Source organism: Anticarsia gemmatalis, chromosome 22 (assembly GCF_050436995.1).
Source record: "Anticarsia gemmatalis isolate Benzon Research Colony breed Stoneville strain chromosome 22, ilAntGemm2 primary, whole genome shotgun sequence".
In the NCBI taxonomy this organism is placed as follows: Eukaryota; Metazoa; Arthropoda; class Insecta; order Lepidoptera; family Erebidae; genus Anticarsia; species Anticarsia gemmatalis.
The window spans coordinates 6,004,188-6,026,083 of record NC_134766.1 but is presented as its reverse complement, the minus strand read 5'-3'; the positions used below and the strand labels follow the sequence as shown (position 1 = coordinate 6,026,083).

Below are 21,896 nucleotides of genomic sequence, written 5' to 3'. Positions count from 1 at the left end.
ATGTTTTTAGGCAATATTCAATTAGCTAATCAATTGTACCGAGTATAAGAAATCTAGCTACTATCTTCAAAAGTAATGTAATCAATGAATAAACTTAATTGGTGTTTACAGGAGGCAAGGGCAGCTCTAGCGTGGCTTCGAAACACCACGACCGATGACAAAGACCTGGAGGAAGCCATACAGCAGATGGAGAGAGAAGAAGAACAAGCCAGGAGTATGAAGAAAGCCACGTGGAAGAGCATAGGTAAGAATTAATTCTCACTACTGCGTGGATTTCATGGATGACCAACCGCCTGTGACTTCGCACGCGTGAAAAGTATTATATGTGTTAATCCAGATTGTAAACTCATCTGTGTCTCACATTTCACCGAAATTCGAAAAGTCGTTTTAGCGTGATAAAGTTACAATTATCCATCTAAACATCTTTACTTTCGTTTTCATCATTATTATAAGCATCTATAGGGTAGTAAATATGTTCTTTGCTTTTTTCTAGTCATAGTTTAGACGGCCTTTCCTTCGCGTTTTTACAATTTTATTCATAAAACAGTACTTTATGGTCTTGCTTCAAATAAATACTACCGGATATCTCTGTAAAATACCTTTCTTTAAGATAAAACTTGAGCATAAATACAACCACCATACTCGCTGGTAATCACCAACATAAACTAACTAGAATAGTACTAGTAGGCTCGAAATAGGCCCTGTTCATTAAGCGGGTAGACCCACACAGTTTTAATTATAGTTACAAGGTGACGTGTCAAGCCGTCGGGCGGCTTTGCACTTCCAAGAATTGCTCTCACCGAACGGCCTGTATTTACTCAGTACCTGCCTTTAGGGGTGGCATGCGAGAATGTACCAGCATTATATCACTATTTATTTTTTTAACTAATGACAGTTCCAATGCTTGGCAAGGGTCTCCCGAACGAGGGGTTAGGCCTTGAGTCCACCTCGCCAAGTGCGAGTATAGGCTTTGCATCAAAAAAATAAAATATGATTGGAGAATTCACCCAAGGCCATTTGATTCCAAACTAGAGCTTGTGCTATGGTAACCAAAACCTGACAAACATACTTTTAACTTCTAAATACATATTCCTATAGAAAAAATTAACAACTAGACTGAAAACAGATACCTACACGTGCTAATCAACCTGGATAATGAATGGAAAGCATTTTTCTTACTACTAAAAAACTTTTTACGAGGACGAAATTGTTAGCCAAAAGCTAGTCATTTCTATAACTAACTAACTAACTTTAACTACTCGTTTGGCGCAGTGGTTTATTAAGCGGTCAAATTGCCGCAATAACCGTAGCGCCGCGTGTGGTGGGTTCGAATCCCACCCGGGATAAATCTTTGTGTGATGAGCACGATTTGTTCTAAGCCTGGTTGTCAATTTATCTAAATAAGTATATATTTAAAAGTATATAAGTACCTATGTTTATCAGTTATTTGGTAACCATAGTATTGGAATCAAATGACCGTGTGTGGGTTGTCAAATAATATTTATTTAAAAAATATACAGTAAATACAAATCTAAAAATACTTTATCAAAATGGAGAGCAGCCTTAAGTTAAAATGACTTGCGCAGTCTGTGTAGTGTACATTGTATCTCCCGCGGCGTATAATATTTCATGTGGAGTCATTTAAATAAGAATAAAACGGGACCCGCGACTCGTTGTCGTCCGACTGGATTTGCAACGCTTTACCTGTATTTACTTAAGAAATACGAAGATTTGTACTCATAAAATACTGGATTATTTTGTGACAAAACTTTCTTTACTTCCTGGTATAGAAACGTAAATATTTCAAACGTTTCCCAAATCATAACTTTTACGATAAATGGAGAATAATTATCATAGTAAAATACATGTAAAAAAGCATTAATGTTCAAATTTAATATTATAAATGCGTAAGTTTGTTTGCCTGTCTGTCAATTACGCCAGTCGAAAACCTCTTAAGAGATTTTTATAAAATTAATGACTCGATTCGAGCCTTGATCACTTGAACTTGAATTGAAAGGCATTTTTTAGAAGTAATTTTCTATAAAAGGCCTAACTGTTAACCCCGTCACCGGTTTAATATTATAATTAAAAACTTCCTTACTTCGCACTGTTAAATTATTATTTTTTATTTGTGATCTATACATCCTGTCAATTGTAGAATTTTCGACATCAGTTATCAAAAGTTGTATTCAGTCATCACTTCAAAAGTCAGGGACCTCTCGTACTTGTCTAATTCGCAATGTTCTGCTACAAAAACAGACAGACACGTGTATACAAGGCTACGTTCAAACAAAAAATAGGTGTTAAAAAGTTTAAAACTGTATATTTTTAATATTCGTCATCTTGTGGAAAATCCTATTAGTTATGAGTGGCCAGGACATGTGTTGCGGTGGATCGTATTTTTTATTATTCATCTAAAATGCACGTGTTTTCAAACGACGATTTTGACTTGCTTTTTTTACAATAATTATATCTGTAAAACTGTTGTCTGCGACTTAGAATGCCGATGTTTCTTAGAATTTTATCAAAGTTTCATTGCTTTTTTAGACTTTAATCGTTACCTTTTAAATGCAGTAGGTAGGTCTGTACTAAGCTAGATGATGATTTGTTTTTTAGATATCTACAAGTAAGTTATACATATACTACTTAAACAATAAAAACCACAAAACCCAAGTAATAATAATAAAATGTTGGTTGCGAAAAAGTACCTAATTCTAGATTATAAATTGAACAGATTTGCATTTTTAATATCTAAGCTTATACGCAAAAGTCAGCTAAACCGGAAAAAAATGTCTCCCATGATGTTCTAAATCTTATTAACGGAGACGAAAAGAAATTAATTCTCATATAAACAAACTTTTACGTCAAATATATTTACAAACAGTCCAAATATCGTCATAGCATTATATCGTCATCGGGACCCGCGTCATTGGTTCTGAATTTGAATCGAAAAAAATAAAAACGCATCAAAAACCGGCTGCCATGTATAATTTGCGTTTTATTCTTCAAACTGGTTGGTTGCAAAAAATACGGCTTATTTGTGCATTTTGTTAATTGGAGTCATAAATTAGTTTTACAGCTACTTACAGATGAATATTTGGCTTGATTTATGGCAGAAAAGAAAATAAGTGGCACAAGAATGGTATCAATTGCTAAACAAAAACTCTTCTCTTGAATCGAGACGGGATTCAAACATCTGTAATTCTATTCTCTATCATCAATGGCTATTGACAACCAGCTAATTATCAAGAAGTTATAACTATTAAGAAAATCGTTCATGGGCCCAAAAAATAAGTTTCGCTGGCGCCTCAAGCGAGGGCCGTAGAAACTAACTTTGCAGTACATTTTTAATCTCGAACTCCCGTTAATAGCAGCGAATGTAGAAGTAAAACGTACTAAAGCTCAAATCACACATTATAGTTCATTTAACTAAACAAAACGAAACTATTTTTTAATAAGCTAGGTATACTTATTCCATCATAATTATAGTAATAAGTATTTATTAGTAGTATGTTATTGTTATACAATTACATAGGACTTCCCCAACAAAGCTATTATTCGCTACAAATTCTTACTAAATTGGCCAATTAAAAATACAAACAATTCATGTACAAAATTGTTCTCATAACTTCCAATAAAATATAGGTATTATTATAACAACTATGCTTGTAAAATTGTAATACATAATTAATTTGTTTAGTTCCTCGAAATTAATCACCAGTGTATTTTTATTATGTTGTTTTGCAAACACGTCATTCTTAAAATCATGTTGCACAGATCGAATAAGGATAATATTGAAATTCCAAATTTAGACGTCATTTTATTAGTAGAACCTTTCTAACTTTAGGAATTCGCTAAAAGATTTCCCATAATAAAAAGTGTAGTGAAAAGTTAGGCCTCGCGTCCACCACGCTGGCCAAGTGCGGAATGGGGACTTTGCATGTCCTCAATAAACGTATTAAACAATTTTTTAGGCCTGCAAGGTTTCCTCACGATGTTTTCCTTCACCATGAGCATGTGATAATTATTTCTAATACACACATAACTTCGAAAAGTCATTGGTGTGTTGCCTCGGATTCGAACCTGCGACCACTTGCGTGGGAGTTATCAACTTATACCACTCGGCTACACTGCTATAAAGAGATATGATTTCATTTATAATTCACTTGATAATTATTTCCAAATTATACAAAACATATTTTCTTTGCAGTACAAGACAAGACGACATTCAAAGCGTTCCGCATCTCGCTCAACGTGATGTTATCTCAAGAGACATGTGGGTACCTGGTGGTGCTGATGTACGCGGGCTCCATCTTCGAGCAGGCCTCGCAGTCCATCAACCTGAAGCTCAGCCCCAACAAGCAGACCATCGTGGTGGGAGTCATACAGATGCTGGGATCTGTTGTTGCTAGCTGTATTGTGGAGAAGACTGGAAGAAAGGTAAGAAACGTCTTTGACTATTCGAATATAAATTGCTGTTAGTGTCCCGCTACCGAGTTGTCTTATACCTTCAAGTACAGCGTGCTGGCTAAGTGCGACTCGAGGGCTTAATAAATTGATATTAGTTTTTACTACTTTCTTACAACTTTTTAGTTTTTCTTTTTCAATATTTTCTTCCGCGTGTTAAAAGTTAGGTCAATTGGTTTCCAGCTCATTTGGCGATTTTTTTATTGAATGTATGTACGACGACGACTCAGGACGACCAATTTGGCTTACTTTTTATATTTATGCACACATATTAAAAGTAAGCCGATCGTCCTGTTCTCCAGTTTTACCCTTATCAACACATTAAGCGATTTTTTTATATATCGATGTGTAATGTATATATAGATATCATCATTTCTTAAATTCATTGATTGCAGCTTTTGGTTCTAACCCACAACCACTGGAATCAAAAACTAAAATTTATGCCACACTATAACCGCATCACATTAAAAATCTTCTAATTATTTTAAATTCCTGCTACATTTTCTCCCTTTCCTTCCAGTGGCTGCTAGCTGGTACATCATTCGCGACAGGTCTATCAATGCTGGCTCTAGGCGGATGGTTCTACATCACGTCTATGAACATATGGCTGCCGGGCTGGCTGCCGGTCCTCGCCATGTGCCTGTGCATCTTCTCTGATGCTGCAGGGTATCAGCCTGTACCTTACGTTATTACCTCTGAGCTCTTCAGTTTCCAGGTGAGAAATATTTGTTTGTAGAGAGTGCTGTAGGATGTTACTGTACATAGTACCAAAACAGTAGATAGAGAATGTATGAATACATCCACGATTTGCCATGTTAGTCCAGTGCAATGCAAACCATATATCGAACATATTTCTAGACACGGGGCTACAATTAAAAATTTTGTAATATCAATTGAAAATCTCATTAGAAGTTAGCCCGACCCGGGGACCGAACACGCAAAGACTTCTTTTTTACATCGCTTTTATAGTGTTCAATATCACTTGCAATACGTATACATGTAAACAATTTCCTGTACTTAGTTAAGAACTAATAAGTGAAAAACCCAGGTGTTAATAAAACAGTTAAATTTTATGTATTAAGGAAAGTCTCATCGTTTTTCCTCTTCGAGATGAAACCAGTTTGTTAAAAGAAATAACTGGTTTGGATTTACCGATTACATAAATTAGTTTCTTAATATCACGCTAGGGGTGCTGATTATTTTCTGATGTTGATAGTGGGCGAAAATTGCTTGTTTTGAACTTAGTTTACATACATAGTTAACATCACTGAACTACCCGAAGGTTTAAGCAAAGTTTTATAAAATGCATCAACACTAGAAATAAAAACATTTGTGAGATTTTAAGTAGCGTATACTGTAATTTGATACCGAATCTGTAATTTGTAGAATTTTCGAATCGGAAACCTCGTAGCATACACTACCGTTCCAACCATAGGAGCAGTTTGCAATCAGACAACATGAACTAACAATATTCTTTCTTCTTTCAGCATCGCGGCATGGTGACATCATTCGTAAGTTCAGTCGACGCTCTCAGCGACTTCCTCCAAACGAAAGCCTACGATCCTCTCCTCAAACTCCTAGGGATCCATTGGGTCTTCATCATGTTTTCCTTCGTCTGCTTCCTAGGGACCTTCTACACTGTCATGTGGGTCCCAGAAACAAAAGACAAGACAGTAGAAGAAATATACGCTCTTCTGTCCGACAGCAGAAAGAAAGAGAAGAGGAAAGACGACATGGAAATGGGGAAAGAAATTAGTCGATTGTAATTTTGATGTTTATTTTACGAAACTTGCCGGGTTGTTTTTTGGAGTATTCATCTTTCAACAACAATTTTTATAGCATCTATGGTTTAACTAAAACTATATAATAAAGTGCTGAAAAGTTGGTGCTGAAAGAGGTATACTTCAGTTTTTGTAAGATCTAAGGTGACAAAACAAAAAAATATTTTTAGATAAAAATATGTTACTTTGCTAGAAATACTTGCGTTTGTTTGATAGTGAATGAAGAACAAATTATATATAAATGAAAGGACATTTAACGGCCAGTTTCTTGGGAAGAATAAGTGTCAGATTTCGTACCCGATACATAAAGTGACAGAGTATAATAACTGACAAAATTCTATGGGAAGCTATCCGAGACTCGTTCATTAGTTGTAAAACTGATAAATAGAACAAAATTATATACTAAAATTAGTTTCTTTTTAATGTTTCGGACAAGTTTTAATAATACAGATAATATGTGATTGTAACTGTGCATAGAATTTGGCAACTATTTGAATGAACTAAATGAAACTTTAGGGCTAGTTTTTCCATTGTCGAGAATAAAAGGCCATGAGTAAAATTTAAATTGTTATAATTATATAATTACTATATGAAATACCGAAACGACGTATTCATATAGAATCTCATAACACCCGACAAGTTTCCTCAAGAATATTTCTGCGGAACAATTTTCAATCTTATTTGTTTAAAGATAAAGCCTAATGTTGTGCGCAGAAATGTTGTGAAGTGCCTCTCAACCGATTGTGATATTACTGACGAATTATTATTGTTTAGTACACTGGTATTATTAGAAATAAGATGTCTCGATGACTTTAAAAATAATAATTTATAACAAACATCTTCTGTTTTTTATTTTATTACATCATCATCATCATCAACATCATCACCATGGCAGTTGCGCTCACCGGTCGGTAAACGATCTGTGGGTTAAGCAACTGTTAGCGCGGTCATTCTATAGATGGGTGACCGCATAGTGGTATTGAGCTGGGCGTCTCCGTGTTTCGGAGGACACGTAAAAAGTCGGTCCCGGTTGTTGTCTACTCAGATAACAGTCGTTAAGTCACTTCAAAAGCCTTCGGGCGGCTTTAACAACTTTGACACTAGGTTGACCACTAACCATACGATAAGAAGAAGAACCATGTCAGGTGAAAACTTTAGACTTATTCTGAAGAATTATTACTTTCTACGGTTCGTAATAAAGAAAGATCACAGGACAACTCACACACCGTCATTCGATATTTCAGTCTAGCCTTTCTTTCAACTATGTTGGAGTCGGCTTCCAGTCTCTCCGGATACAGCTGAATAGCAATATTTTCTTGGAGTGACTGACCTGGATAACACGATACCCATCGGTAAGACTGGTAACTGATAAACATACTTAAATACTTAGAAATACGTACTCATGTACATAAAGGTCATGGCCCATAATCCGACCCGGTTCAAAAATGTTTTTGTACATAAACGGAAATGGTGGTAAATACTGCAGGTATAACCCACTTTTCATTATATGTAAAAATAAAAAAAATATTCCATGGAGAGATCGTTCAGAAGACCCCTAAAAATTGGAAAATAATTAGCTGCACAAACGGTTTCGCCCGTCGGTAAATTATTTTATCCCATGGAAACATGTCATTAGGATTAAAAGTATAGGTACTATGTCAGTCCCCAAATCTAATATGTATATCTCTACACTGCAATTTAATCAAAATCGGTTCAGTGGTTTAAACTTGAAAATGAAACAAACAGACTTACTTTGCCATTGTTTTGTTAAATAAAAATATGATCATCACACTCATCATTTAAAAGCAAACAACGAGTTTGCTACGGTCAGTCTCGACATGTCAGGAGTAAACAATATTATACTTATGTTTTGGTGAATCCAACACGACATGGTCGAGAGAGTATCGAGGGATACTACTGTTCATGTATTCACGGCCGCCGCACTATAGGAAGTTGTGCCCATATTGCAAGCGTAGTATACTTTTTATCCTGGGCCAGACATCAAGAAAATATTGATACACCTGCTGCTTTCTTGGACAATGTAATAGATATTGATGAAGCTGAATAAACATTAAAAAAAAACATGTATTTTATTTTCTCTCCCCTAAAACCACAAGTTATAAGTTAAGTTTTCAATTACAGTAGATTACAATTTTTTATTATTATTATTTTATGATCCCCATCAGCCACAATAATGCGCCAGTTACCATTGAAAAGTACAATCATTTGTCTTTGATACCCGCCATATTTCATTTCTGTACGCCGTAGGTATAGTTTTCACACTAAATGGGCCATGACCTTTAGAATTGATAAATACACCATAAGTCTACACTTAAGAAATACCTAAATAAATAGTAAAAATAATTAAATAATCTTGAATACCTCCAAGACTTCGAACTGCCATAGGTGTTGGTTTTAAAAGTAAATCATTTTAGCACCTCCTGCATGGTAAATTGTAAAACACTTATTTTCACAATACAATCAAAGGAGCAATAAAATATTCAATAAAGTAACAACTATATGCCATAAAAAAACAGTTGGACTAAAATAAGCATAGAAATAAATGTAGTTTTAGTCCTTTACAAATATAAGAAATAAAAAATGAAAAAACGTATTCTTTTCATATCGTTATTATCAGTTAGTTTGGCTTCAAAAAGTTCAGATTATTCGGACAGTGATGAATCTAGCAGCGGGTCAGGCAATCACATTCAATCTCATAGCATGGAACACGATATGCCAGGTCTTGTGATAGAAAGAGATGACATGCCAAATGTGGACATACCAAATCTTGACATGCCACAACAGAACATGCCACAACAAAATATGCCACAATATAATATGCCTCAACAAAATATGCCACAATATAATATGCCGCAACAAAACATGCCACAACAAAATATGCCACAACTTAATATGCCACAACAGAATATGCCACAACATAATATGCCGCAACAAAATATGCCAAAGAGCGACATGCTGGACAAGAACATAGTAAATGAAACTGTCGAAAGTGACATCTCTGCTCTCGGTAAGTGAAATGAGCAAAAAAGGGGTTTGTGGTTCAAGTAATCTATACTAATATTATAAAGCTGAAGAGTTTGTTTGTTTGTTTATTTGAACGCGCTATTCTCAGGAACCGTCCGATTTGAAAAATTCTTTCAGTTTTACGCTACGACCAAAAGGAGCAGAGTTACAGTAAAAAATGTTACAAAAACGAGGAAAAATTTTGACCCATTCTCTCTTGTGTGACGCCAGCGGAGTTGCGCGGGTCAGCTAGTTGGTAATAAAGAACTGCTGGCACTACGTATTACTTGACGATTCTAATTGATAAATCATCACACGGCGTTGCGTTCTTAATCTTATCGATTACGAGCATTCCGTCCGTGACTTTGCCCGCGTATAATTTCACCCCCTTCCTTCGGAGCGGAATTTCACGCCGCTACCCTTGCGTCGGGAGGTCATGGGTTCGATTCCCACTCGGAACAATTATTATTTGTGATTTGAGACCCACAAATAGTAGTTTGTAAAAGTCACAACAGCAATTCTTATTGCGGAAGTTCTCTAATTTTTTATAATTTAAATGATAAAATATTTATTTCTAGACTTCCACTTACTTGGTTCAAGTCCAAACCAGTCACAAAAAATAGATTTCATTATCAAAGCATCGAACGTTATGGAGCCTCGAATAGACTTTCGGTTGGAAAGTCCTGGGAAGGAGGAACCGGTAGTTGCTTCAACTGTTCCTAAGCCGGAGACCCCTGATGGTAGACGTCATGGTCACAAGAGCGTTCTTCGAAGCTTGGACCGATATCCTACGTACATTGTTAAACATAAGATAAAGACTAAAGGCGGGAACGTGACAGACACTAAGAACTTCCCGTACGTGGCTGCCATTATCGTGAATGGTAAGGTGTGGTGTGCCGGCGCGCTCGTCGACGAGAACTGGGTCATCACTGCCGCTCACTGCCTGAATTAGTAAGTTAGTTCTTTTATCAAAGTGTTCCATCATTGTTCGTCTTAATGTCTGCAGAAGTCATGGTAGAAGCAAACTCATTACTTTTAAACCTTCGCGTTGCATGTTTAATACTATAATTAGGCCGTTACAAACGTGCGAACTACGTCATAATCAAAAGAATGAAATGAATGTGGCAGTGTGTAAGTGCGAACTAGAGAGTCCGATAAAACGACATGACTTGGTTCGCACGTTAGAAATGGCCCGACTATAATACATAATAGGGTAGGGGACTTAACCTAAACATGCATTTACTTTGGAATCCCTAACGTTTTGACGCAGCTTAGGCTCGCAGGTAAGTTGGCTTGCGACCACGGCGAGTGTAACCTGCGCCGAAACTCAACTTCAATGCTGTAAAAGCCCTCTGACATCCTAAGTATGGAATTCCTAGTGCCTACTAATAAAATCACGGCAATCTGAATGTCGGGTACATTATTAAAAATGTATGTTACTATATAGTAACAGTATAGTTGCAAAATAATTATTATAACGCGAAAATTTCTATACTTTAATATATTACTGAGAATAGCTGTGTTTATACAGTCGTGTACCAATATATCGTGCGTGAAACAAAGGAAGGGTGAGAAAAGATCATGCGTCTTAAACGCTCCGCATAAATAAGGGCTTGAATCAGTGACCGAGCATATTATATAAGGCTAATAGTTATCTTAAATTATATACATTTTACCCTATTACTGTCCTACTGCTGGGCAAGGATCTCCTCCCGTAATGAGGGTGGGACCATGCCTTGAGTCCACCGCGCTGGCCAAGTGAGGGGTGAGGACTTTGCATTTCTTCAAGAACTGTGTTAAAGAACTTTCAGGTAGACAAGACATCCCGACTTTCCTTGAAAATTTATAACTGAAAAGTCAATGGTGTTTTGCCTCGAGCCATTGGCCACTTGCGTGGGAGGTGCTTAGACCAGTCGGCTATCACTATAATATATCTCTTTTAAAATGATTAACTCTTACCCTCTTATTCATAAATACACTATCAACCTATTTAGTTATAAAGCTGCTATAATATGTTTTCTCTTTTTCATTTCGCTAAGGAGTGAAAGAAACAAAACACTTTATAATCATAACTTCATATATTTTTATGAATAAGAGGGTTAATGAATAGTACTAATCTTGCACGTTTACTGTAGTGTACTTCACGTGTCTCCGCTGAGATCAGTGGGGCATTTCGTGAAGGTGCGAGTAGGCAGTGCCTTCCCTCACGAGGGCGGGCTGCTGATCGACGTGGCCGGCGTGGTGAGGCACCCCAAGTTTGAGGAGGAACCCGTACCTCACGCCGACGTAGCGCTGTTGAAGCTAGCTGAGAATGTGCGTAAGTATAGTACACTGTCGTTTATAACTAAGGTCAATTTGGGTAACTTCATATGAAACCAACACAATTGATAAAAGTTTGCAAAACTAAAATAAACCTTTATTAATTGTGTTGGTTTCATATGAAAACATTTGCTCGTGCTCATGATCACCCTCGATTACAATACCAACTGAGCCACAATCTAAATCATATATTCAAATATTTTCAATTCATTCTTCAATCAAGAATGTTAACTAATTTTGATAATTAGCATGTGTCTGTGTCTAATGGTAATGATGTTGGAACTCGTAAGAATAAATGTACAGAAGCAGCATTGTGTTGTAGCATTCGGCAAGTTTATCGACCTGATCAAGATTTACCAAGGGACTAAGGAGCCTTACGCACAGAGCTTCGTCGTGGTCGCAGGATGGGGAGCTAGCAGGGTAACATATTTTACTTTTCAACATTTTTCTTCAAAACTAAAGTATAGTATTCTAATGTACTAGCGACCTAAACGTACTAACGTCAGGTTGTTGACAAAAAATTCCATAGGTACGTATGTAATACATACATATCTAAAGAAGTAGTTGCTGTTTCTTCATCAAACTATCAATAAGTAATAAATTTAACTCATAAATGTCCCATTGCTGAGCAAGGATCTCCTCCCGTAATGAGAGAGGGCTTATTCCTTGAGTCCAAAAAAAGGTTAAAACTGTTTCTTCATAAAACTATCAGTAATTCGTAAAAAAAACAATTTTGAATGTAATTTTATTACTTTCGAAGAGGAAAATTACTCTATATCTTACGTTGCATGCCCAGGGTTCAGACACGGCGTTCAGGGAACACACTCCGGACATGAGGTTTGGTCGCTTAAAGGTTCGCTCTCAACACTACTGCGTGGACGCGTATCAGCTTGTCAACGGGTTCCAGTTCACCGACGACTTCTTTTGTGCCTCACTCAGAAACGGAACCAGAGACGCTTGCTTGGTAACAACCTGCTTTTTTTTCAGTTGTATTATTGCTGAAGAGTTTTCGGCTGCCTCCGTGGTGCAGTGGTTTCGACACGTCGATACCATTGCGTTAGGAGGTCGTGGGTTCGAGTCCGTTGTTTGTATGTTTGTAAAAGTCCCCGCGACACAAGAGCAATTCTTAATGCGGGAGCTGTATTTAAAAAAAATATCAGTAGAGAGTCTTGTATGCAAGATTCACGGTTTGCATCTGTGACCCTTATGCCTCTGACAGTGGCATGTGTAGTAAAGCCTATATTTATGTGTATTTAGGAAATACTTAGAACCAATAATTATAATAACGATGGATGGTGCAATGCCATCGTTCTCTCCTAAGTTGTCTATAATAAAACAAACTGATAATATTAAGTCTGGGAAAAAGTCTTTTCGCATTATAGTATGTATTAATAAAATCTTTTCTTTACACAAAAAAGCTCGATATTTGTGTACCTCACGAGCTCACTGAAAGATACCTGATAAACCGTGTACTCATTTGTGATTCTTGAAGCCAAAGAAATTTTATTACAAGTTCATACATACCATAATGCGAAAACACTTTATTCCCGACCTAATATTTCGTAAAGTTAGCATAACACGTAACCTCGTGAAATTGCTTTTAGTTCGACGCAGGCGCCCCCGCGGTACAACAGAACAGTTTAGTGGGCATCATGAGCTTCGGGCCTGAACGTTGCGGCCATGAGTTCCAACCAGCCGTGTTCATCAAGGCCTTCTATTTCCGGTAATCTATACTAATATTATAAAGCTGAAGAGCTTGTTTGTTTGAACGCGCTAATCTCAGGAACTACTGGTCCGATTTGAAAAAATATTTCAGTGTTAGATAGCCCATTTATCGAGGAAGGCTATAGGCTATATATCATCACGCTACGACCAATAGGAGCAGAGTACCAGAAAAAAATATTCAATGTAAGAAGTTTGAAGGCATTGTTACAAAGGCGTTCTTTGGTCTATGCCTACTCCTATAGGAAAAAGGCGTGATTTTAAGAATAAGTATATATTGGCTACGATATTTTGCATCTCTTTAAGAAAAAAGCAATGTTATATGCAAGGTTTTACAGAATGCGAAAAATCTATACTAATATAATAAAGCTGAAGAGTTTGTTTGTTTGTTTGTTTGTTTGTTTGTTTGTTTGTTTGAACGCGCTAATCTCAGGAACTACTGGTCCGATTTTAAAAAATCTTTCAGTGTTAGATAGCCCATTTATCGAGGAAGGTTATAGGCTATATAACATCACGCTACGGTCATTAGGAGCGGAGTAGGAACGAAAAATGTTACAAAAACGGGGAAAATTTTGACCCATTCTCTTAAGTGACGCAAGCGAAGTTGCGCGGGTCATATAACATAAGTCCATTTGAGGTGGACAAAATATATCTAAGCGGTTTGTCAAAATTTATCTTTATGTTTTTACAGTAGTTAGTTAGCTGTGGAAGAACGGACAGACTGATAAATAAAATCAAAGGAAAAATAAAACACGTTGTTATGAGTCGGTTCCATAGGGTGCCGATACCATAAACTTGTTGTTTCAATACTGTGGGTGCGTTTTGCGTTATCGCTCGACGCAAAACTAAAACGTAACCAGACGCGATGACGAATGCACAGGGTTTGACGAGTAGAGGGAGAGAGAATAATAAGGATATAATGGCGTCATCAACTGATAACGCTCGGTTATATGACATTGTATTTTAAGGAAATCCTTATTTTGTTTACACGTACGACTGCTTTTGTGGTCTGGACGGTAGTACACATGACTGCTGCTCATGAGGTCTCGGGTTCGATCCCCAGGGCGGACAACCTGTTTTGGTCCATTAAAATTTTATATTAGATTATTTCTTAATCGTAACCCGCTCGCGTGTCCCCTAATATAAATATAACAAAGAGGCTTACAATGTTAATGGACGTGAGTGTATTTCAGACCCCCCTGTCTACATCATCGGGAATAACAATCCTGATGCCGTGTATGTATGTTACCATGACAAATTTTCATAGTCGATATTCAGTAGTGGCCTCGTGGCGCCGTGTGGGACCTGGACACGAAAGCCTTCGGGCCTCGCGTAACTGTATACATGGAGCGAGAAGGCTCGAAGCGGAAGGTTCCTGCCAGCGCTCCAAGAAGTGGAGGCGCGGAAGGCAGTGCATCGCCAACACGTCCTGGCGGCGAGGAAGCGGCGCCTAGAGAGCCCCAGCCCCGGCCTCGCTACTGTCGAGGCAATTTCGCAAAATTGAAATTCTCATTTCAACATGAAATGGTATAATAAAAGGAATGAACAACCAAAACGACCCAAACCAAGTCAGTACTATGACGCCGGTTGACGCAAAGCCCATCATCAACCTGAGTCACATCGATGAGAGTGACCATGTCAAGTACTACATACAGGAGATGAGTTTCCGAATGATTAAAATCAGTAACGAGGCCGCCAGGAGACGCGCGCGGGGTCGCGCGGCGCGCTTGGGCGAGCGTACACGTCAAGGATGAGTTCTCCTCGTCGACTATACGTGGTGACATCTCCAGAATCCTCCTCACCGGTTGGCCGGTGAGAAAATTGTCGGTCTGCGAGTAGAAGCCATTTCCGTAAAAGAGGTGGCGGCTCCCCTCCCATCCCGCGCAAGACGCGTGTGTAGGCGTCGGGACGATAAACGCCCCCCCCTTGCCTATTTTTAGAAGGTATGCCCAAATTTAAATCCGAACCGCCTAGCCGGCGGGAGAGCCGGACAGACCCTCGCCTCCCCCTGGAGCGGGACATGCTGTAATGCATGTTCCTGACGCAAAAAAAGGTAACTCGGTTAGTAATAGGCAATCGCTCCATGAAAAAGACTAGTACTCTGCTGCATCCGGTGAAATTGGAAGCCGACCCCAACATATGTAGATGGAAAAAAGGCCAGGCTGATGATGTACTGTAGCTTAATGTTTTTGTTACAGAGACTTTGTCAAAAGTACGATATCTTCGTATAAAACGACAAAGGAGCTGATCGAGGCGATGAGAGACGCCGACCCTGAGCTGACGGTGGCGCCGTTGAACCTGAAGACAGACGAGGACAAGGCCGTGAAGGCAGCAGCGCTACGATACGAGCAAGTCACTCGACCAGATGACAAGCATGACTGAATGTTATTGTACTTGCCTGTTTGTGTTGTTTCATTCTATTCCACCCTTCCTTTATATCCTGGCTTCTACAGCATGAGGATTAAATTCCCTGGCCGGGCGGAGTTGCGATACATTTACATGATTATTATTTATTTATTTATAAGGCATGTTAACAGAATAAACGTCAACAAGAACAATAATTTCTGCAGTTAAAACAAGGGAGTAGCAAATGCCAATTACAGACATCCACAATATTCTTAAATTGTACGACACACATACATATAAAGCATAACATTATTTTTAAACTTATATTTACAATATTATAATATTCAATAGTAGCCCGTAGTTCGGTAACGTGCCCAGTATAAGGTAATATTCCTCTTTCTATATATATAATGGCGAAACGTGGATAAATTTCGAGATAGAGAGAGTTGAGATCACCCGTGGTGAGGGACCGCGAGGCATGCGGCTTGTGGTTCATGCTTCGGCAGTTATCCCGCTGCTCACCGCCAAGCGGAAGCGAGGGCACACGTGGTGGTTTAGTGGGTATGCTTGCATAATATAAGTTACAAGTATAAACATACTCATATTCTTCAGTTATTGGGTTACCATTGTACAAGCTCTGCTTAGTTTGGAATCAAATGACCGCGTGTGAGTTGTCCAATGATTTATTTTAATTATACTTGATTTAAAATTTATTAATGTTTCAGTATCCCGCTGTTTATGGATTGTGTATCACGGGATGAGGTCGTTTTCATCAGGCACTACCGGTTCGCGGATGGCTGGCTCGAGCTCCGGGTCCGCCTCCTCAATGGCACTCATCAACTCTTTAGTCGTCTTGTACGCCGCTATCGTTGTCCTAACGAAGTCTCTGCGGACATATTCCTTGTTGAAATTATAATCTAATCTTTAATGTCCTCCTAGCCGATATACGGCTAAGGCGGTCAGTTACATTGAAACTGGCCAAAAAATCTGTGCAGGACTTTGTTTATAGTGTCCAAGTGTGTGCACAATACATAGGTACACTCTCTATTCCTTCACTCTCATAGTCTGGTGGGACGGATAACCGACACGACGAAGTTGAGTTGCCTCAACTTCCCAACTCCGGGCTATCTCTAAGAAATTCTTAACAGAAAATCTCAGAAAAGACCTTTTGGCCCGATCCAGGATTCGATACTACCGACCGCGCCACAGAAGCAGTTAATTTATACTAATATTAGAAAGCTGAAGAGTTTGTTTGTTTGTTTGTTTGAACGCGCTAATCTCAGGAACTACTACTACGATTTGAAAAATTCTTTCAGTGTTAATAATTGGCCAGCATAGTGGATCTAATTAACTCTTTAATTTGAGATTATACCTACTCTTCTCCAAGAATGTTTGCAAAATTATGTGAAAAAAGGGGAAATAATAAAGTAATCCGCGGCTTCTGGGTTTTTGAGCACCCGAAAATTTGGTGAAAAGATTGTTTAGATTTTCCTTACCTAAAATAAAACGCTTTAATGAACACGGCTGGTTGGAACTCGTGGCCGCAGTGATCAGGTCCGAAGCTCATGATGCCCATCAGTGCGTTCCGTTGTACGGCCGGAGCGCCTGCGTCGAACTGACAGCAACATACCACGATTACACGTAAGGCCCCTAGCCCACGGCGACTTTATGTAGCGATGCAAACGCGATGCTTTCGCGCTTCGCATTGATACAGACGCAAAGTGGTCGCTAGCTGTGTCGAGGGCACACCCACGGGCCCAGATTCAGTCGCAATGCAAACGCGATTCAATCGCGGTTGCATCGCTACTGTAGCTCGTTGCAAAGGCGACTAGCACGCGTTAGAAGTGTTTTGACTTTTTGTAGCGTTTGCATCGCTACAAAAAGTCACCGTGGGCGAAGGGCCCAAGAAGTGCTAACCAATATTTAACCGCAGTTTCATTAATAAACAAACAACTGCGAAAAGTATTTAGAATTTTGACTGCCTCCGTGGCGCAGTGGTTTAGGTCGCAACGCCGCTACCATTGCGTCGTGGGTTCGATTCCCACACGGAACAATTTTTGTTTCGGGTCTGGTTGTACTTTGTGTCCGTTGTTTGTACGTTTTACGTCAAAAGCAAAAAAAATAAATTACAGAGTGTTGTGGCTTCAACGTATACTCTAAGGTATCACTAAGATTTTCTCAATAGAAAATTGCAATCAATTTTGGTCCGACCGAGCAGTGAACACATCACACAATGCACTGGAAGACAATTAAAAATATATTCAACTAGTTACCAAGCAGGCATCTCTGGTGCCATTCCTGAGAGAAGCGCAGAAGAAGTCAGGAGTGAACTGGAACCCGTTGACGAGCTGGTACGCGTCCTTGCAGTAGCCCTGCGAGCGCACCTTCAGCCGGGCTACCATCAGGTCGGGAGTATGCTCCCTAAAGGAAGTGTCTGTACCCTGTGAGAAGTAGCCACTTATTATACGAGGCGCGTATAGCCAGTTGTGCTCACCGGTCAGTAAACGATCTGTGGGTTAAGCAAGCTTGGCGCGGTCATTCCATTGATGGATGACCGCAAAATGGTATTTGAAAAGGGCGTCTCCGTGCTTCGGAGGGTACGTAAAAAATTGGTCCCGATTATTGTGTATTCAGATAACAGTCGTTAAGCCACGTCAAAGGCTTGAACAACTTTGACACTAGGTTGACCACTAACCATGCGACAGATGTTTTCTCGATAGAAAATATGCAATACTACAAATATAGGGTTTCGAAAGATTGAACATGTTCAGCGATTTTTGGAGCTGACTGTACATTGGCTACAACGGCTACAATTACCCTTGTTGCTCCCCATCCACTAACACTGACGAAGCTCTGAGCGAACGGCTCCTCCGAGCCCCGGTAGATCTTGAGAATATTGATGTATCTGTCCAAAGCTGAAACAAATCATTTTTGAAGAACAAAACACGTAACTTCAGGCCTTGATATTTATTACAGAATCTTCAATTGCAAATTTTTTTATATTAAATATTACAGTCTTTGACAAAATAGTTCGCTATTAATTGCGTCTGCCAAGTTTTTAAGTAACGAGAACACAAAAAAACACGATTAGATGAACTCACTGGTGCAACCAGCGTTAGTTCAATAGACTCATCAACCTCATATCCAATTTAAAACAGCTTAAACCACAGTCAAAAACTTAATAACCTAATCACGCAAGCAACTTCATGAAAGACCTCCACTTTCAGAAGAAATTCGTGAGATGTACATCTATCTAACCATTAGAGGCCGCCCGCGACTTTTTCCGCGTGGAAACCCTTCCCGTGAAAATCCCGATCCCTCGGCAACTTTGGGATAAAAAGTAGCCTTAGCCTTATTCTGGGTCTTCAGCTACCTACATACTAAATTTCATCCTAATCGATTCAGTAGTATTTGCGTGAAAGAGTATTAAACATCCATACATACTCACAAACTTTCGCATTTATAATATTAGTAGGATTTATGCTCTTTTAAGGACTTACGCAATTTTTCAGCTAGTTTAAGTAGTGCAACATCAGCATGAGGAACAGGTTCCTCTTCAAACTTGGGATGTCTGACGGCTCCGGCCACGTCGACAAGTTTCCCTCCCTCGTGAGGCCGGGCACTGCCCACTCGTACCTTCACATACCCTCCCAAACCCCTGATGGGAGACACGTGGAGAACGCTGCGGGAAGGTTCATTTATTACTGGAAGCTGGCTCTGAATAAAGTTAAGATTTAACCTTCATGACTAGTTGTGACTACGAATTCTTACGCTTGGATGGTGAAATAATGTTTGTCTAAAATTGGTTCAACTGTTTACCCGTGAGATCTTCACAAACATATTTTCACAGTCATAATACTATGGGGGATGGCTACCATTCGGCATTCGATTCGCACAAGAAACAATTAATTAATGTGCTATCCAAAAATTTTGGTTGTACTTTGTGTCCGTTGTTTCCATGTTTGTAAAACTCCCCGCGGCACAAGAGCAATGCGGGAATTGTCTTTTTAAGAAATAAAAAATAACACAAATATTCTTACTAATTCAAGCAGTGTGCTGCGGTTACGACCCAGTTCTCATCAACAAGCGTGCCGGCGCACCACATCTTGCCGTTGATTATAATGGCGGCCATGTACGGGTAGTTCTTCGTGTCCGTCACGTTCCCGCCCCGGATCCTGAGAGCCTTGTGCCTCTCCGTAATGATCGCGTGTTGGTTCTTCATGCGGAGTATCGGTTTGTCGAACGACCGACGATTGTTTGAGAGGATTGGAAGGTATTCTGCTTCTGCATTCTCTAATGTATCAAAGATATATATAGGACAAGTTTGACAGCTCATAAATAAGTGTTCGATTATACTAGGCGGGGGAAAAGTCTTTTCGCATTATAGTATGTATGAACTTGTAATAAAATCTTTTCTCTACACAAAAAGCTCGATATTTGGGTACCTCACGAGCTCACTGAAAGAAACCTAATTAACCGTGTTACTCTTTTGTAATTCTTGAAGCCAAAGAGATTTTATTACAAGTTCATACATATTATAATGCGAAAAGACTTTTTCCCCGACCTAATATATCCGAAAATAAAAATAATAATAAGCTTCTACAGGGCACCTCGTTCACACTGCAAAAGTGCGCCGTCTAGAAAACGCAGCCCTAATTGTTTCAACGGACTTACCTTCAACAGATTCCCATATCTTGCCAAAGCTATCAGGTATTAAAACAAAAGTCCATAGCAACGCACACAGAATAAACATCCACATCTTATAAATATATTAATAAAAAACCAGTACCACTACATTTGTTACTTGTAAATGCATTTATTTTTATTGCTTATAGGCTTACAATATTGATTTGTTTTATGTCTTTATTTATTTATTTATATTTTAGATTGGGCAACGTAGTAAGGCAATCTGGCAAATAACATTTCCTAGTACCAATTTGAAAAGTACCAGAATCACGTATCTCAGTTGACAACTGGTGTAGATACGTCAAATGGCTAGTCACTATTATATTATATTTCAGTACATTGCTATTTTGATGTAACGTGTTCATCACTGTAATTGTGGATAGGTATCAATGTACAGCACAGTGGCTTTCAAATGGTTTTCAACTGAGAAACGTGATAGACCCCAAGTTCAGTCTTCTTTCAAATGAGTCCTTGGCTGTTAGGGTTTGCAAGGGTTAAGAAAAAAATTCGTCAAATATTTTAGACGTTTGTTTATGAAAATTTCCTATTATATTTGCTTGTACATACCTAGATTGACTGACATTTAATAACGGACGGAATTGTGGAAAGAGACGGACGAAATTGCAACGAATTTTCTTTTTCGTTGCGTTTATAAGACCTCTGAATATAACTTAACAGTTTTTATTAACTTTATATTGTCGTTCGATTCTTTTGGATTAGTTTCAGAACTAGTTTCTTAGAACAGATTCGTTCAATCATTATGTACTAATATATACATGCTTGTTTAATAAAGGCTACATTATTTGGTGACTACGTGCGTGTATTGGCGTCCCCTATATACTTTATCTAGCTCGACAATAGACAAGATTTTATAACAATAGACGTATCATTCAACACATTTCATCCCAAAGTTTCTCTGTATAAGTGTCTAGAAATATTTTATCCCCGAACATAACTTTTTTACCCGACTGCGCGACAAAAAGAAGTGTGTTTATGAACATGTTGGTTTCCGACTGTTGATCTTTGTATTATGTTTTCTATTCTATTCCAAACTGCTGGGTTTGTTGTTTTCTGAGTATTTAGTTGAGGCAATTTAAAAAAATATTACTTTATAACTACGTAATCTTTAACTTATAATGACACCCAAATGTTTCACTTAAATAGGAACAGCTATTCTAGTGATTCCTGGAGTACAAAGAGACGCGCAGTTTACATGTTTTTTAGTTTCCATAGAAGTATTGTATTAATAAAGAATTTTGAGGCGTAAATATTTATTTATTTGTTTCGTAATTCTTTCTCAATACAAGACACGTGCAGTAGATTTAAATATTTCACAGCTGACCTTGCAGAAAAAAGTGGTTATAGCCTGCATGACAAATATGCGGAAGAGAGCTTTTGTTCATCAATATCTTGAAAATTCCAGTATGACAGTTAAATTGTGGTCTGGCTGCCATATACAAGGAGTAATAGTGGTGTAATTTACCAACTCTAAAATAAGGTATAAACCCTTCATCATGTAAGCGTACTCTATGATCTATGCCAGTTGTGTTC

The 21,896-nt window shown here is 38.5% G+C and overlaps 3 protein-coding genes across 3 annotated transcripts in view; 2 read left to right on the top strand and 1 right to left on the bottom strand.

Moving 5' to 3' along the window:
* Window positions 1–6,931, top strand: part of LOC142982638 (facilitated trehalose transporter Tret1-like) — a 39,527-nt gene extending 32,596 nt beyond the window's left edge. Inside the window, exons 6-9 of the mRNA XM_076129246.1 lie at window positions 112–244; window positions 4,211–4,440; window positions 4,988–5,182; window positions 5,955–6,931. Of these exons, the coding sequence (XP_075985361.1) occupies window positions 112–244; window positions 4,211–4,440; window positions 4,988–5,182; window positions 5,955–6,233 (837 nt within the window). The 3' untranslated portion in view covers window positions 6,234–6,931. The remainder of the gene's footprint in view (window positions 1–111; window positions 245–4,210; window positions 4,441–4,987; window positions 5,183–5,954) is intronic.
* A 1,816-nt stretch (window positions 6,932–8,747) lies between these two features.
* Window positions 8,748–15,716, top strand: LOC142982637 (trypsin-1-like). Its single transcript, XM_076129245.1, has 7 exons — window positions 8,748–9,276; window positions 9,851–10,223; window positions 11,408–11,589; window positions 11,914–12,011; window positions 12,388–12,555; window positions 13,196–13,314; window positions 15,512–15,716. Exons 1-7 carry the CDS (start codon window positions 8,850–8,852, stop codon window positions 15,693–15,695), a joined length of 1,551 nt encoding a protein of 516 aa, XP_075985360.1. The 5' UTR covers window positions 8,748–8,849; the 3' UTR covers window positions 15,696–15,716.
* A 610-nt stretch (window positions 15,717–16,326) lies between these two features.
* Window positions 16,327–20,495, bottom strand: LOC142982716 (uncharacterized). Its single transcript, XM_076129368.1, has 7 exons — window positions 20,334–20,495; window positions 19,700–19,952; window positions 19,160–19,341; window positions 18,477–18,574; window positions 17,933–18,100; window positions 17,156–17,274; window positions 16,327–16,545 (listed from the first exon to the last, which is right to left on the bottom strand). The coding sequence occupies exons 1-7, from the start codon at window positions 20,416–20,418 to the stop codon at window positions 16,410–16,412; spliced, it is 1,041 nt and encodes a 346-aa protein (XP_075985483.1). The 5' UTR covers window positions 20,419–20,495; the 3' UTR covers window positions 16,327–16,409.
* Between the last annotated feature and the right edge of the window lie 1,401 nt (window positions 20,496–21,896).